We start from the raw sequence: 16271 nt of genomic DNA, 5'->3' as shown, positions 1-16271 counted from the left end.
GTTTAATACCAACTATTGGTTCACACACGGATGCACATAAAATACAACAGAGAATTATTCATATTCGAGCCACAAAACTAATATATAGGAGTATATGTTTTATAAACAGATAGAACTCCGTTATTCCATCTAATTTGGCCATGAGAATTTTTCACTTTTTTTCGAAAAATTATTTTACTTTATTTGAAAATTAACGTTTGGCCATGAAAAATCCAAATACAACATTTGAAGTTGTATTTGGAATTTGAAAAATACCTAAAATCTTGTTTTCACTTTTTGTTCACTTTCAATACATTCAAATAATCAAATATTTGCAAAAACTATAACCAAACACAACTCCATCTCTAACTCTAACTCCAACTTCAAAATTCCAAATAAAGTGAAAAAATATTTGATTTTCATGGTCAAACGCTAAGTAAAGTATACCTAAGTCTTAACACATTGGTCAAATTAATACAAATGGGCCTACATTGGTCAAATTTATACAAATGGGCCTACATTGGTCAAATTTATACAAATGGGCCTACATAATTCTATCTTTGGGCCAATTAAGCTCAAGGAATCATAGGCCCAAACTTTTTACAATCCAAGAAAGATTTCTGATGAGCAATTTGCATGATTGCCGTTTATCGGGGTTGGTCTTTAGTTTTTGCCTCTCAAATTGCTAGTTATTAATTTTTACCCTTCGCCTAAAATTTAATGGGTTTCGGGTTCGAACCCGCCCTCAGTCAAAATTTTTTAAAAAAATTGCATGCAAAATTCTACCTTAAGACAGAGTTTGCCTTCACGCATAAGACAATCCAAAACTATGCCTTGCGAATTCAAAGCTCTGCCTTGCTAATTTTTGTAAAATTTTTGTTGGAGCGGGGTTCGAACCCTGAACCCGTGGATTTTTAGGAGAAGGGCAAAAATTAAAAACCAACAATTTAAGAGGTAAAAATTAAAGAACACTGTCTTTGAAGGGAAATCCGTGCAAAAAAAATGATTTCTGATTCCCACTATGACAAAAATATATCATTTTTTGCACGGGTTGCCCTTCAAAGGCGCTGATCTTTGATTTTTTCCCCTCAAATTGCTGGTCTTTAATTTTTGTCCTTCGCTTAAAAAAGTGATCAAAAATATCCCAAGATTCTGGGTTCGAATCCCCGCTCAGTCAAAAAAAAAAATCGTAAGGCAATGCTTCGCGAAAATTCTGCCTTATAAGGCAGAATTGCCTTAAAATTCTGCCTTAAGGTGGAGGTTTGCCTTAGACAGAATTTGCCTTAGGGCAGACTTTTGCCTTAAGGCAAAAAAAAAAAAACTTTTCTTTTGCCTTGAGGCAAGAAAATAATAATTTTACTCTGCTGGAATTTTGCCCCGAATAGGCCTAATTTTGCGACGAGACTCTGCCTTGCGATTTTTATTTTTTTTTACTTAGCCAGGGTTCAAACTCAAAACCTCGGAGTATTTAAGTGAAGGGCAAAAATTAAAGACCAGCAATTTGAGGGGCAAAAATTGAAGACGACCCCGAATAAAGGCAATCGTGAAAATTACCCAAAATACATAGCGTATGTGGACACATATACAAAACGATATCCACCAAGCTAACACGAGTCATTCGCACAAATGCCCTTATTTTGGAGTGATCTTTAATTTTTGTCCCTCAAATTTATGGCCTTTAATTTTTATCCATCAGCACTTTTGGCGCGACATAACTTAGATTTCGCTCGGTAAAGTTTACATTTAGCTTCAACATATGTATCATTACATCCCATAAGTTATGCGGGCAAGACAAAACTTTCAACACTCAACATAATTTGAAGAACGACCTAAGTTTAGATTTTGCTCGATAGAGTTTAGATTTAGCTTCAGCATATGTATCATAACATCCACACAAGTTATGTTGGAAAAGGCAAACTTTCAACACTTACCATAATCTGAAAAATACTACACAGCTTATGCCGCAGAATTTAACTCCTACAGAATTTATGCCGAGCAAGGCAAAAGTTCAGCTTCAGAATAATATTTTTTGAAAGAAAAAAAAAGAATAGATCATCCATTTTTCTACAGTATATCCTAGTTTGACACCAAACAATGAATATCTTTCTCAAAAAGAATTTTCATAAATTCTTAAAATGTTATAGAACTTATGTTGCGAATCAGGTTTGGATATTTTCAATAAATAAGCAACATAGGGCAAAAATTAATGACAGCAGGTATGAGGAGCAAAAATTAAAGACCAGTGCGTTTGAAGGGTAACCCGTGCAAAAACTTCAATTAAAATTAACATAATCGAGTTTTAGGCACAAAAGAGGCCTAAACAAATAATCTGTCAAACGACGATGTGCAGTTCCTGGGAACTACATATTGTGTCGGTATTTTTATCCCTGTATTCAAATTATATATACTGAAAGACAAAAATATTTTAGTTTCGAGCTCATAGAAAATTGTGTTTCCTTAGGGTATTTAATCCTCTCGCAATTGCTCAATGTTTGGATTAATTCCTCTCAGTTCTATCCTGCAATACTGGCAATCGAAATAGCAGAACTTGCGAATCAACAAAAGACAGTAAATCACATGCCACTTATTTTTCTCTTTGGAAACAATGCACAGAAGAGAGGATAAAGAAGATTAATTTTCAGAGAAATTTTGTGATGTCAAAAGAGGGGAAAAAGGTGAATGTTTGGTCGCAAATGTTTAAATTCATAAATGACCGTTGGGAAAAATTTCGCGAATTAAATATAAGAATGAAATTCCGCGCGAATTTAGATAATAAAAAGGAAATTAAATAGTGAAAATGAAAAATAAATTTGGTCCAAAATTTTTATCAATCAAATCCGAGCCAAGCGACAATGACGGCGCGAAGGGAGACTCTCTTCTCAACTTATGAGCAAGAAGATGTGCTTCTACGTATAAGCACACAAATGTTGTTTTCCCTCACAATGTATGAGAGAGTTCACCTTAAATCCGTTTTTTTTTTTTTTTTTTGTTTAGAATGGGAAGGAATGAAACAAATTTCCCTAGTAGAATATGCCCAGAATCTGATTGAGGGGCAAAATAGGTGTTGCTAGGAAATGAATCAATACCCACGGGCAGGGACTAGGATGCACATGAATATAGATGCCCCATTCCCCATTTCCTTTCTTGGGGGAATATCCGCCTCTTAGTCCCTAGGTAATTTTTCAAATTTTATTTCACTCTAATTTTATTTCCCACAATTTTTCAATTTACACTACACCAAAAAAGTCCGAAGCATACGATTGCATTTCAAATTCCCCCCCCCCCCCCCCCCCCCCTTTTTTCCTTCTCACAAGCATGATTTATTATCCATTAAATAGTGAGCCGCCTAACACTTCAAAAAACACCCGCCTATTCATCACTTGTCCGAAAATACTCTCCTCTGACCATGGAAGAAAACGAAGCATCAAAAACTCCTCAACGCCGGCCAAACTGTTGTTAAATCTAGTGGCAGGAGAAACTCCTCAATGCTACGATCTCATCCCACTAGCATTTTCGGTTCCGAAAGTATATTGAGCTTTGCAAAATCATCTATGCTAAAAGTGAAAATGCATTTTTAGAATACTGGTCAAGTAAAAGTGAACGGAGAAAGTGACAATTTAAAGTAGTTCTTTGTTTAAACTTTAATAATGTTTCCTTTTCAAAAAAATCAATAAAATAGTAAAAAATTAATAAAATAGTAGTCTTGGTCATTGTCTTCTTCTTCTTCTTCTTCTTCTTCTTAAGTATCGGTCATTGTTTAATAGTGTTGCTATCCTTTCCCAAGAGAGTTTAATAACAACAACAACATACCCAGTATCGTTCCACGAGTGAGGTGTGTAAAGGGTAGAATATACACAGACTTTACCTATACCTTTGAGAGGTAGAGAGGTTGTTTTCGATAGACTCGGCTCAAGAAAAGCAACTCCAAACCGGTAGAAAAAGAAGTAACGAAAATGAAGATGCCACGTCAAAACATATAAAAGCGGAATAGTAACTACAAGCTGTACAAGAAATAATAGATAATAATAAACATCGAAGGACAAGAAACTACATGAGTAATACTACAACTACTAACTAGACAAAACTCTACTACCTATTAGCCTTGTACCCTAATCCGTAACCACCACAACCTCCCATCTAAGGTCATGTCCTCAGTAAGCTGGAACTGCCCCATGTCCCGTCTTATCACTTCTTCCCAACACTTCTTCGGCCTACCTCTACTTCTCCTAAAGCCATCCATACCCAACCTTTCACACCTCTGCATTGGGCATGCCCGAACCATCTCAGTCTCGCTTCCCGCATCTTGTCCTCGATGCCACTCCCATCTTGTCTCGAATATCTTGATTTCTAATCTTATCTCTCCTTATGTGGCCACACATCCAACGCAACATCCTCATCTCTGCAACTTTCATCTTTTGAACATGAGCTTACTTAATGCTAGCACTCCGCTCCAAACAACATACTAGGTCTAACCACCACTCTGTAGAACTTACTGCTTTTAAGTTTTGGTGACACCTTCTTATCACACAAGACTCCGGACGCAAGCCTCCACTTCATCCACCTAGCGCTATTACGATGAGTGACATCCTCATTAATCTCCCCATCTCCCAGGATAATAGACCCAAGATACTTGAAGCTTTCTTTCTCTGGGATGACCTGGGCATCAAGCCGCACTTCTACTCCAGCCTCTTGTGCCATGTCACTGAACTTGCACTCTAAGTATTCTGTCTTAGTCCCGCTCAATCTGAACCCTTTAGACTCCAGGTTATGTCTCCAAACCTCCAGCTTAGCGTTAACTCCACTGCGAGTATCATCAATCAGAACTATGTCATCTGTAAATAACATACACCATGACACCTCACCTTGAATTTTCCTCGTCAATCCATCCATCACTAGGGCAAATAAAAACAGGTGTAAGATCCAATCCCTGATGCAAACCCATCATAACGGGAAAATGTGCCGAGTCACCTCCCACTGTCCTCACTCGGGTCTTGGCTCCAGTATACCGGTCTTTGATCGCCTTAGTGTACGCCACATGTACCCTTTTAGTATATTAATTATAATCATATATTTTTAACTAATATTATAAAAATAATATATTATATTAAAAATATTTTGATTTAGTTAATTATAAAAACTAAAAGTATACATTTTATAAGAATATCATGGAACATGTTTGTAAGAAGATTAATAGTTATAACTATAACGCCATAACATTATTCAAATGTTTGACAAAAAATAATCTACCAATTTTAATTAAAAAATGAACGGCATGCACTGTGAAATAACAAGTTAAGGCTACTAAAGCAAATAAATTAAAGACAGAACAGCTTGGGAGACCCTTGTACTTGTCCATTTTTATCATGTCGTGTTCGTACTTACGGGTTTACCAACCAAACCCCTCAACTCAATTAAAATAAACATTTTAAACCCCTCTTGCTATGTGTGTCTTTCAATCGCGCTGATGTGGACAAAACATCAATATCCATGTCAGATAAAAGTTGCCACATCATTTTTCCTTTACAAATAAGTATTATTTTTATGAAAAAAATATCAAATTTAGAGCTTGTTTGGATGGACTTATGCCTATAAGCTGTTTGCAGCTTATAAGCTAAAAAAAATAAGTTGGGGTAGTCTAACTTATTTTTTTTTTAGTTTATAAGCTGTTCAGCTTATAAGCTGCTTTAGATAAGCTAAGTCAAATGGGCCCAATTATTATTTTGAACTTATTTTAAGCACAAAATGACTTTAAGCTGGCCAGCCAAACACTCAAAAAAGCTGAAAACAGCTTATAAGCAACTTATAAGCCAATCCAAACGGGCTCTTAAACTAATCTCTTAAAATTGGACCATCGGAAAAAAGGCCTCTCCGCCCGCTTCTTGGCTAGAAGACCCATCACCGGAAAACTTTCGCTCCTCCATTCACTACTCTTCACATCTGCCTCCAGCTTTGAGCATATTGTTCTCTCTACAATCAGGTTCTATCAAGATGCTGATACCTCCCTTGGGGAATTTTTGCAAGATAATTTGCTAAATCGGGTGCGTCGAACTCAATTGTCTCCACTCCAATTCAAGATAGTACAATAATGATATCGAAGAAGCACATATGAAACTACAAATAACTTTACAAATCATTTCCTGTGTTTCTCTCCAAAGAAATCAAACCTAACCCAGAAAAACAGGAAGCTCGAACCCTTTTCGGTTTTGTTAGCTCTGACCACAAAAAATCGGATAGAAACCCTGTATATTTTGGATCTGAGCCCTAGAAATCATCCCCTGCATACTGTGGGTCTTCGCCACTTTCGTTTTCTCATCTCGATAATTCTGAGGAAAAGATACATATAATTATAGATTTTGATTTAATGTCGTTGAAGAGATAAATTGAAGGTTTAGATAATTTTGAAGATTTTGTCTTTCGATTCAATATTTTGTTATGAATTTTCGGTTAACAAGGTCTTGAATATGTGTCTCTGCCTGAACATGATACATATGTGATAGACATATGAAAATTGGGGAAGTATTTATTATTTAGGATTGAATGATTATTTTATGTAGAAAGTGGTGGAGAAGGAAAATCCGTGGTGGCTATGTTGAGAATTAAAGAAACAAAAGCTCTTTGAATCTACTATGGAAATATGCTGGTGTGAAATATGGAAGATGAAGAAGAGAAAGGGGAAGGCATGGTGAAGGGGTCTTTTTTTTTTTAACCTTTTGTTTTTATTCTTTTTTTTTTAGTCGTTTATTAGTCAAGTCTTTTTATTCACGCTCCTTATTCAAGTGAAACTCATGCACTTTCTCTAACTCAGCCATCAAGTTGCCACATAAGCTCAGAGGGGTTTAAAATGTTTGTTTTAATTGAATTGAGGGGTTTAGTTGATAAACTCGTAAGTACGAACACCGGCATGACAAAAATAAGCAAGTACAGGGGCCTCCTAAGCTATTCCACCTAAATTAAAACCTATAATTACACCTAATTTTAATTCCCTCGTGGCTTTCCAAACAGGCTCTTATGGTACTATGATTTTAGCCTTTCACGGTAAATAAATTCAAAAAGTAAGATTTATTGATATGCTCCCCGTGAAGACTACGTATTGCCTTTGTCATAATAATTTTAAGTAGGTGTCCGGATATGATTTTCTTGAAGTTTGAAAAAGAATATTTGAAGTTGTAATTGATGTAGAGGGTTTAAAATTCAACTTCTAAGATACTTTTCAATTTCAATTTCACTTTTTTTTTTCTAACTTCAACAAAATATTATCAAAACGCCAATGTACACAAATGGTAAAATTCGAGAGTTTTGTAATATTTGAAATGAGTAACAAGAGCACAATTATATAAAAGGGAGATTCACGGGTTTCATCGTTATTGCCAAACAAGGGCATTTGGTTAGAAAATAGTGGAAGTAGTACGAAATTTTGGACCATGCGTTAGAGAATTAAGACAGACAGAATTGATGAGAGGTTGTCAGATTTTGGTAGAGTAACATTATGGCTAAAACGGCACCCAATTATTCCTATGTTGTCACGGGTAACACATGACCTACGTTTGTGTTGACAATTTTGTTCACAAGTATCTCTTTGGATCAAATCAAACGCAAAATAAATCCGACACATTATTTTTTTTTAAAAAAAATTCACTAAATGTTTGATAATTATATTGGAGCCGGATAAAATTCTGACTTGCGGTGAAAAGTCCAACATTAAGGGTAAGATGCTATCTAACAAATATAACTTCATAAACAATGCTCGAATTCGAACCCTCGAATCATGGATAAAGCTCGAACTCGAAATCTCAATTTAAAGATGAAGAAGCACATAGCCTTCCATTATAATCACTTGCTGGTGACACTATCATTTCCCTAGCTTGTCACATAAAGATTTGAAATTTATGAATTTAAGTTACTAAATTAATATTAAATAAATTTTTCAGATAAATACAAAATTAAAATCTAAGTTACTAATTCAATCAAACTCCTACATCCCTAATCACATCACATGTAATATGTTTCAATTGGTCATTGTCACTAGCAAAGACTAGAAGTTTTATTGTCTTTTTCTACTTCAACAATTTGGAGGCTGAGAAAACAGAAACTTGGAACCTTTCTGTACCAATAGAACAAGCCCACATTTATCTCAATCTTTGGTTAGTGCTCCGATATTTATTCCAAAAAAACTGCAAATATCAACCAACCCCATTTTACAATTTTTCTCTCACATCTCAAATTTCTCAGGCACCCTTTAAAAATGAATTTGTTATGGCAATCTTTGTTTCTTGTTTTGCTAATCTTTCAAGGACCAATTTGCAATTGTTCATCAATTTATGATCTTTTTGGAAATTGGTGTGAGCAACATGGAAAAACATATTCTTCAGAACAAGAAAGGGTGTATAGATTTAAGGTTTTTGAAGAAAACTATGCTTATATTACAGAGCATAATAGTAAAGGGAATTCCAGTTATACCCTAGGTCTTAATGCTTATTCTGATCTTACTCATCATGAGTTTAAGAAATCTTTCTTGGGGTTGTCATCTTCTGCTAATGAGTTTATTAGATTGAAACATGGGGATTCTTCTTTTGGTGGTGTTTTAAGTGATGTTGGTGATGTTGATATTCCTTCTTCTTTGGATTGGAGAGAAAAAGGAGCTGTTACTAATGTCAAGAATCAAGGAAGTTGTGGTATGTTGAGTTTATTATTGCCTTGTTTTAAGTAGCATGTCCATAGTATATAACTTGTGCATAGCTGAACCAAGATCAGTTTTTTTTTTTCGAAGTTTGGATTTTTATGATCTTACTTATCTGAATATGGAAACTTATGATGTTGGTTTTGCTTCTTTTAGTTTCTTTTTTGTTGTTTGGGAGTTTAGATTCTGATAATTGTAGTGAAACTTTCAGTTCCTTTTTTTTTTTTTTACTTTTACTTGTACTGTTTGACAGGATGAAGTTATCCACTATTTTAGTTCATTGAACGTTGAAACTTGAATCCTAGCCTTTGAGTTTAGGGAATTCTTAGTTTTAGGAAGGAACTCTTGAGTTTATGAAAGATGGAGTGGAATGGATATTGAGGATTCATAAACCAACCAAAACCAGTCTGGTAGTAGTAGTTGTTGTTGAAATTTAGCCTCATGAGTTAATTGGAAACCAATGTTCTGTTTGTTTCTCGTTACCAAAGAAAAAAAGGTACTGTTTGTTTTACCCCAACTTGTTTGGGACAGAGGCGTAGTTGTTGTTTGTTTCTTAGTTTCAATTTTGTTCTCTATTTATGTGAAAATCATTTCTTAAGAGTGACTGGAAGATACTGTAACAGGACATGCTGATACAATTTCTCGCTCTTTAGTGACTGACAGTCAGGTGAAAAATAGTGTTACAAAGATCATGAACATAGCACATTAGAACAATATAACCAGAATGATCCCACAAGTGGGGTTTGAGGAGGGTGGGGTGTACACAAACCTTACCCCTACCTTTGTGGGGTAAGAGAGGCTGTTTCATGAACATATCTTAACAACCGGAGTATAAACTTCACCAGATTACTCCGGAGATCTTCCCTTTCATTGTTTATTTCTTTCTAGTGAACTTTGTTAAATAGTGGCGAAATCTCCTCACTATCCTGGTCTGAGCAACTGAGGTGCTTAATGGTGTTTTGTCTTCCAGAGTCTGTACTTTCTACATATAGCAATATAAACTGGACTACCAGCTTCAGTCTTAACATCATATCCTTAAGTTTTTTTTTTTAAAAAAATACATATAATTTATCCACGGATTCATACTTTCTGTCAGATATGTGGAACTATGCTTTCTTCCCAATGCAGAATTTGCTTGGGGTACTTAGACTTGTTACTTTGGCAAAAGAACTTTTATGACTGCACATAATTCTCACTTAGTGACGTTTGCCTTATTCTTATCTCAAATATTTTTTTTCTGTCGGTATGTTTGGTAATATCAGCCTGAACATAGGACAGAAGTGAAATTCTAGCCTTTTTTGTAAATTTATTCGAGACAATATTGAGTCAAATTTGCCCTTGTCCACTACATTGTCATTCTATTGCCATTACAGTTACTTAATCTCAGCTACTAGCTGTTGTAACTTAAAACAGTTACTTTTGTTTCATTTTCCAGGTGCTTGCTGGTCATTCTCAGCCACTGGTGCAATCGAAGGTATCAATCAGATTACCACTGGATCTCTCGTTAGCCTCTCTGAGCAGGAGTTAATTGATTGTGACAGAAGCTACAATGACGGGTGTGGAGGTGGATTAATGGACTATGCTTTTAAATTTGTGATAAAGAATGGTGGCATTGACACTGAAAAGGATTACCCTTTTAGAGAAAGGGCAGGAACATGCAACAAAAATAAGGTACCTAATTATTCTTTCATGTAGTATTATAATTTCATCAGCTAAAAGGGTCTACAAATGAATTGTAATGACAATTGAAACTATCGAAAAGGAAATGTATTAATATATGTTTGAAGGCTGACAGTATCACATGGTTTATCTCATTGAAAGCCAACATTTATCGGTGGCACCTGAATTGAAGGTTGGTGACTAGGAAAATGGCGCAAATAAAATGACCACAAATAAGTCATGGAAAGTAGGCACTTCCCACTCCCTTATGGCAGTAAACCTTGGCCTCGTCCATCTTGATTTGGCTTATGACACGCCCCAACCGTCTTCTTGCTCCTAATCTTGTAATAAATGTGCTTGCTGTCCTATATATGTTCTGCTCTGGATTCTTTTATTTATTATAGAGAACTCAGGACAAGTTTATTCTAGATAAAGCAATTAGGGTCGTTTGGTTGCTGGTTAGAGTTATGCAAGTATTAGTAATGCAGGTTTTAGTTGTTTTATCTTCTACCCTGCATGAAATAATACATAGATTCCCTCATAACTTATACATGTATTAGTTTTGCGGGATTGTAAGCTGGTAACCAAACACCGTACTTGGTGTATTCAATTTAATACATAGCAACTAAAATGCTACCAAACATGATACTAATTATGTTGATTTTAATACATGAATAATTCACTTCCTAACCAGCAACCAAACAACCACTATGAACAACATAAACATGACTGCTTTGTTAACTTGTCAACTTTGCAGCTACAAAGACATGTTGTGACCATTGATGGATATACTGACATTCCTCAAAATGATGAGGACGAGCTTCTAAAGGCGGTGGCAACTCAACCTGTGAGTGTTGGGATATGTGGCAGTGCGAGAGCATTTCAATCATATTCAAAGGTCTCTTCCAGATCCGAATTACCAATCTCCTAATCATCTTAGGTAGTTTGTGGTAATAGTATTGTAAAGTTGCTGTCTTTGTGTTGCAGGGGATATTCACTGGGCCGTGCTCTACATCACTAGATCATGCAGTACTGATTGTTGGATATGGTTCCGAAAATGGACTTGATTACTGGATCATAAAGAATTCATGGGGAACAAGCTGGGGAATAAATGGTTATATGCACATGCAGCGTAATACTGGGAATCAAGAAGGGATCTGTGGGATAAATATGCTAGCTTCCTATCCAACTAAGAGTAGCCCAAATCCACCAACTCCTCCAGCTCCTAGTCCATCTAAATGCAGTATGTTTACCTCGTGTGGTCAAGGTGAAACCTGCTGCTGTGGTTGGAAGTTTATCGGAGTATGCCTTTCTTGGAAATGTTGCGGTTTGGATTCAGCAGTTTGTTGTAAAGATGGACGCCACTGTTGCCCACATGATTATCCAATTTGTGACACAAGTCGGAACCTTTGCCTCAAGGTATATCTCCACTTCTAAACTTCCTTTCTGATGTGCTGTTTATATACATTTTCTTTCACCTTTTGCTACTGTGTTTTGACAGTTAATTTGTTTTAATGCAGCGAATGAGCAATGCTACTATAGTGCAACAGCCTCAGAAGGAAGCATTTACTGGGAAATTCGGAGGTCTCATTCACCCTTTCTAGACATAGGAGCATGACACAACATCGTCATCTTTTAGCCATATTCATGATTTTGCGGATTTACACTATGTGGGGGTACATACATATCTACCCCTTAGTAATTGCATATTAATTGTTGTTGTGAGATATAATTTTGTAGATGTAAAAACTGATATAGTTGCTGCTAGTCAGACGGTGATTACCACATTATCAGCCTGCGTTTTAGTAGTATCTCAGACTTTTCAGTTTCTAGATGACGACCTTTTATCACTATGTGTACTAGTATATTATTATTCTGTTAATAAATCTTTATCAGTTAGTCTGCTTTTCCTTTCATTTATAAAGTAACAGTAGATTGTTGAAACTATATAATTACTACATAAAGAGTTCAGTGGGAAAGAAATATGTTGGAAGCAAGCTATAATTTCCATTGTTGCATGTTGAATGGCAATTTGTTCTTCATCTCGTCAAGCCTTCAAATAGATATCTATTTGGCGTAGAAGAAAGGCAATCCCTAAAGAAAATGAAAAGCGCGGTTTTAATTACTTACTTGACTCTTTCCAGAATGGTGATTTTGGAGGGGTTTTAATTACTTACTTTGTTATCGCGTTTCGGTTTTCCAGTTCTTTGTTTTTGAATGCATTCTTCTTGTTGCAATTTTGCTGGGGGGCATGAATATGGGTCTTCGTTGGTCTCTGCTTTGACACTGCTTCTGCAGTTCCTTTTCTCCAAGACCATATTGACTTCAAGTTTATGCCTTTGTCTAGGTTGTGTGGAAATGCTATTGCTATTGTAGTAGTCGCAGAGACTAACAAAAGTCGAATTACATAGCTTTTGCCTAATACAAAATCGTTAGCTACACTGGTTTAGCAGTGACAGAGAGCCAGAAGAACCTGCATCTGAATAGACCAGTGTGGCTGCAAAGGTTACAAAACTGTATCACAGGAAAGAGTGAACCGGCAAGGCACTTGGAATGAGCCTTTAAGTCTAACTGGCCTTGGGAAAGTGACTCTCGTATGCTTACTAGTACCCCAAGGATAGATCCTTCAAACTTACAATTTTGAGATTAGAAGCTGACTACTTGCACGAAAACTTTATAGTCACAACAGAAAATAGCGAAAACGATTCCTAGTCGAGCTTTTGGGGTTAGAAGTAGGGGTGTTCATGGTTCGGTTTGGGTCGGTTATTGATTAAAACCATAACCAAATCAATTCAGTCGGTTTTTAAATGTCTAACATCATAACCAAACCAAATAAAATAATAACCACCGGTTTGGTTATCGTCGGTTTGGTTCGGTTTGATTGGATTTTTCGGTTTATGACTAGCAGCCATGAGACTTATCAGTAAAATATTAAGAAGTTGAAAAATATATTTTATTTATAATTTAAGGTGGAACATACATCATAGAAACATTTTCACTATTAGTGATAGTGTCATACTCAAGTTACCCAAAGTTTCTAAACTATTACATATAAAGCTAAAAACTAACTAAGTAGTGGCTGCACCATTTTTGTCATCTTAATATACATACCTGGAAATAAAGTAGAACATAGGAGCTTTTAGTTGTTGTTACAAACATACATATTAATTAAACATAAAGACTACCTAAAATTAAAATGAAAATATATGAAATAAAAAAACTTTGTGTAATGATCCCAAACTTTGGGGCAGTACTTGCATTTTGCCCTCAATTCTCCCATTTTATTAAAAAAAACTTTCTGTAATGATCCCAAACTTCATATGTTTTTCTATCATTATCCCCAAGGCTAGGGTCTCGACTACAAGGAGTTGTTCTTTTATGTTTTTTAGGAGGATTATCCACGGAAGAAATATTAGGACATTACCATGTGCTTGAGTTGCAACAAATGCTGATGTTACTGAAGTATCTTCTATAGGAACCTCCAAATATACAACCTCTGTCCTTTTCATATGAAAAATATTAGAAGTTTAGGACTCATTCAGACAAGAAAAAAAAAAGATATAAATTCGAAAAGAAAAAAAAAACTAAAATCAAATGGCTGACAAAGAAATGCTAAAAATTTAAGTTAAAGACATTAGACTCTAACGTGAGCTTCTGTTAGTAGGTTTACACTTAACACTTAAAGAGTTAAAAGACTTAAAGACATGGGCTTGGACATATTCTTAAAATCACGGGCCTTAAACAAGCATGTGAAATAAGTAGACCAAAAATCAAATTAATGATCAAAAGGTATAAAATATTTATAATTATTTATGAAAAACTAATATTATATATATAAATAATTATAAAATTTATGTATATAATTTATCGGTTTGGTTCGGTTATTTTTTAATATAACCATAACCAAACCAAATATTATCGGTTTTTAAAATTTAAAACCAAATCAAACCAAACCAAACCAAATGTCGGTTTTTTTATTTGATTTGGTTAAATTTTCAGTTTGGTTTTGGTTTTAACCAAAACCGTGAACAACCCTAGACTTAGAAGTTAAGTACTATGTGGAGAATTACATACTCACAGCAGGAAATAGAAGAAAATGCTCCCAGTAGCTTGTTCAGATAACATCAAAGTAGGCGTCGTTACCTGAAAGTTTCCCATTAACATAGAATGAACTGCATGACACTTGAGTAGATGGTGAAGGTTGGCTTTTGTTCTCCTTGAAGATATGACTTTTGAGGGCCTAATATTTACTAACAAATGTTTTCAGGAAGAAAGGGGAAGGGGTGGAAAAATAATTAATGTATCATGTTAAGTTACTGTGTTGTAATTAGAACATATAAGTTTATGTAGGAAGCTCCTAAGAACAAGTAATCACTTTTTTCTTTGGTGACATTATCTGGTCCAACAGCTTCAAAGTGTCGAACTTCCCGGTAGGGCAGATATCTCTTTGCGACTAAGTCCCTCAGCGAAGCTGGGAGCAAGATGGTATGATTTGCAAGTTTTAGTCCTAATATTAGCAAGAGAATATGTTTTAAATCACTAAGCTGAAAGATGAAGCATATTTACTAGACGTACTTATCATAAAAGGAAAAACAGAGGTGATGCATTGTCTCTGGCTTAGGTGGAAAGATAATGGTGTGAGTTGTCCATCTCCACTGAGATCTAAAATATTCAGTGAAATGGTACAACAAACCTTACTCCTCTGCAGCATTGAATACGGCATTGTTGCAGAAGAATCCTGATAGACCTATGGAGGTACATCAAAGTGTCTGTTTGCTAAAAACTACTCAGCACAATATGCTGTCATAGTTTGACAGAAATTCTACACAGTTTCGTTCCAAACAGTAAAACACTCGTGAACAGTTTGATTCATAACTCTCTTTGAGGAAGAGGAGAGCATACTACATATTTGCAGCATCTATTCGTGTGTATTCACAGTGACAAGCAAAATTTAGATGTTAAAGTCCCATTGCAAAAGGATAATCTTTCGATGCTGGTTTAGCTGACAATCACCCTACTGCAGAAGGTGATGAATGCGAGATCACCTTTCTTGCTAATATATGATAACACACATTAACTACTTGAAATCAATGATGGAAGCAAACGAGTATGTCATTCGCGATCCCGAAAAGATCATAGCTTTTTGATGTATTCAGATTCAAACTAATTCAGGTCTCAAGAAAAAGAAACCACAATACCAATAGAAGTTGTTAATCCAGCCAATTTACAAAACGTTGTGGAACTAGTATTAGGCATCAAAATTACAAATTCAATGAAAAACAGATGTGATGCAAGGTCTCTGGCTTAGGTAGAAAAATAATGAATAGTGTTAACTCTGGCTTAGGTAGAAAAATAATGAATAGTGTCGTGTTGGCCATCTGCTGTTGAGATCTAAATTATTCAGTGAAATAATACAACATAAACAGTACTCCCCTTCGCAGTATTGAAGACAGCAGATTGCAGAAGAATACTGATAGACCTAAGGAGGTAGATCATAGTGTCTGCTCCTAAAAGCTACTTATGCAGCACAATTCAGCGCCGTTTCTATCTAAAATACTCCTGAACAGTTTGATGCATAACTCTCTTTGAGGAAGAGAGATTCATGCTACATATTGTAGCATCTATGTGTGTGTATTCACACAATAACAAGCAAGAGAAAAATGTTAAAAGTCCCATTGCAAAAGGAAGTTCTTTTACTGCTGGTTTAGCTTACACTCTCCCTAATGCAGAAGGTGAGCAATTGTAGATCACCTTTTTGGTGAATATGATAAGCAACATTAACTGCTTGAATTCAAAGATGAATTACAAAAGTCTGTCCCACTGAAAATCCTAAAAAGATCACTGCTTATTGATGAATTGATCTTCAAACTAATTCGAATCTCAAGGAAAAGAAACCACACTATCAATAGAAGTTATAGTCCATCCAATTGCAGCAAAACATAAATCAATCCAAACC

General features: G+C 35.4%; 1 protein-coding gene across 1 annotated transcript; it reads left to right on the top strand.

Annotated features, from left to right (window-relative positions):
• The first annotated feature begins 8065 nt into the window (after nt 1-8065).
• Nucleotides 8066-12214, top strand: LOC132628070 (zingipain-2). Its single transcript, XM_060343774.1, has 5 exons — nt 8066-8651; nt 10092-10327; nt 11073-11213; nt 11303-11734; nt 11836-12214. The coding sequence occupies exons 1-5, from the start codon at nt 8222-8224 to the stop codon at nt 11917-11919; spliced, it is 1323 nt and encodes a 440-aa protein (XP_060199757.1). The 5' UTR covers nt 8066-8221; the 3' UTR covers nt 11920-12214.
• The last annotated feature ends 4057 nt before the right edge of the window (nt 12215-16271 follow it).

This window comes from Lycium barbarum, chromosome 2, assembly GCF_019175385.1.
Source record: "Lycium barbarum isolate Lr01 chromosome 2, ASM1917538v2, whole genome shotgun sequence".
In the NCBI taxonomy this organism is placed as follows: Eukaryota; Viridiplantae; Streptophyta; class Magnoliopsida; order Solanales; family Solanaceae; genus Lycium; species Lycium barbarum.
The sequence above is the reverse complement of the archived record's forward strand: the minus strand, read 5'-3'. Positions and strand labels throughout refer to the sequence as shown.

What these genes read in the sequence shown, in the direction of transcription:
- LOC132628070 (XM_060343774.1), top strand. Translation starts at nt 8,222, where the DNA reads ATGAATTTGTTATGGCAATCTTTGTTTCTTGTTTTGCTAATCTTTCAA. An exon ending in CAAGAATCAAGGAAGTTGTG is followed by an intron (nt 8,652 to 10,091) that starts GTATGTTGAGTT and finishes TTCATTTTCCAG; the next exon opens with GTGCTTGCTGGTCATTCTCA. An exon ending in GTCGGAACCTTTGCCTCAAG is followed by an intron (nt 11,735 to 11,835) that starts GTATATCTCCAC and finishes GTTTTAATGCAG; the next exon opens with CGAATGAGCAATGCTACTAT.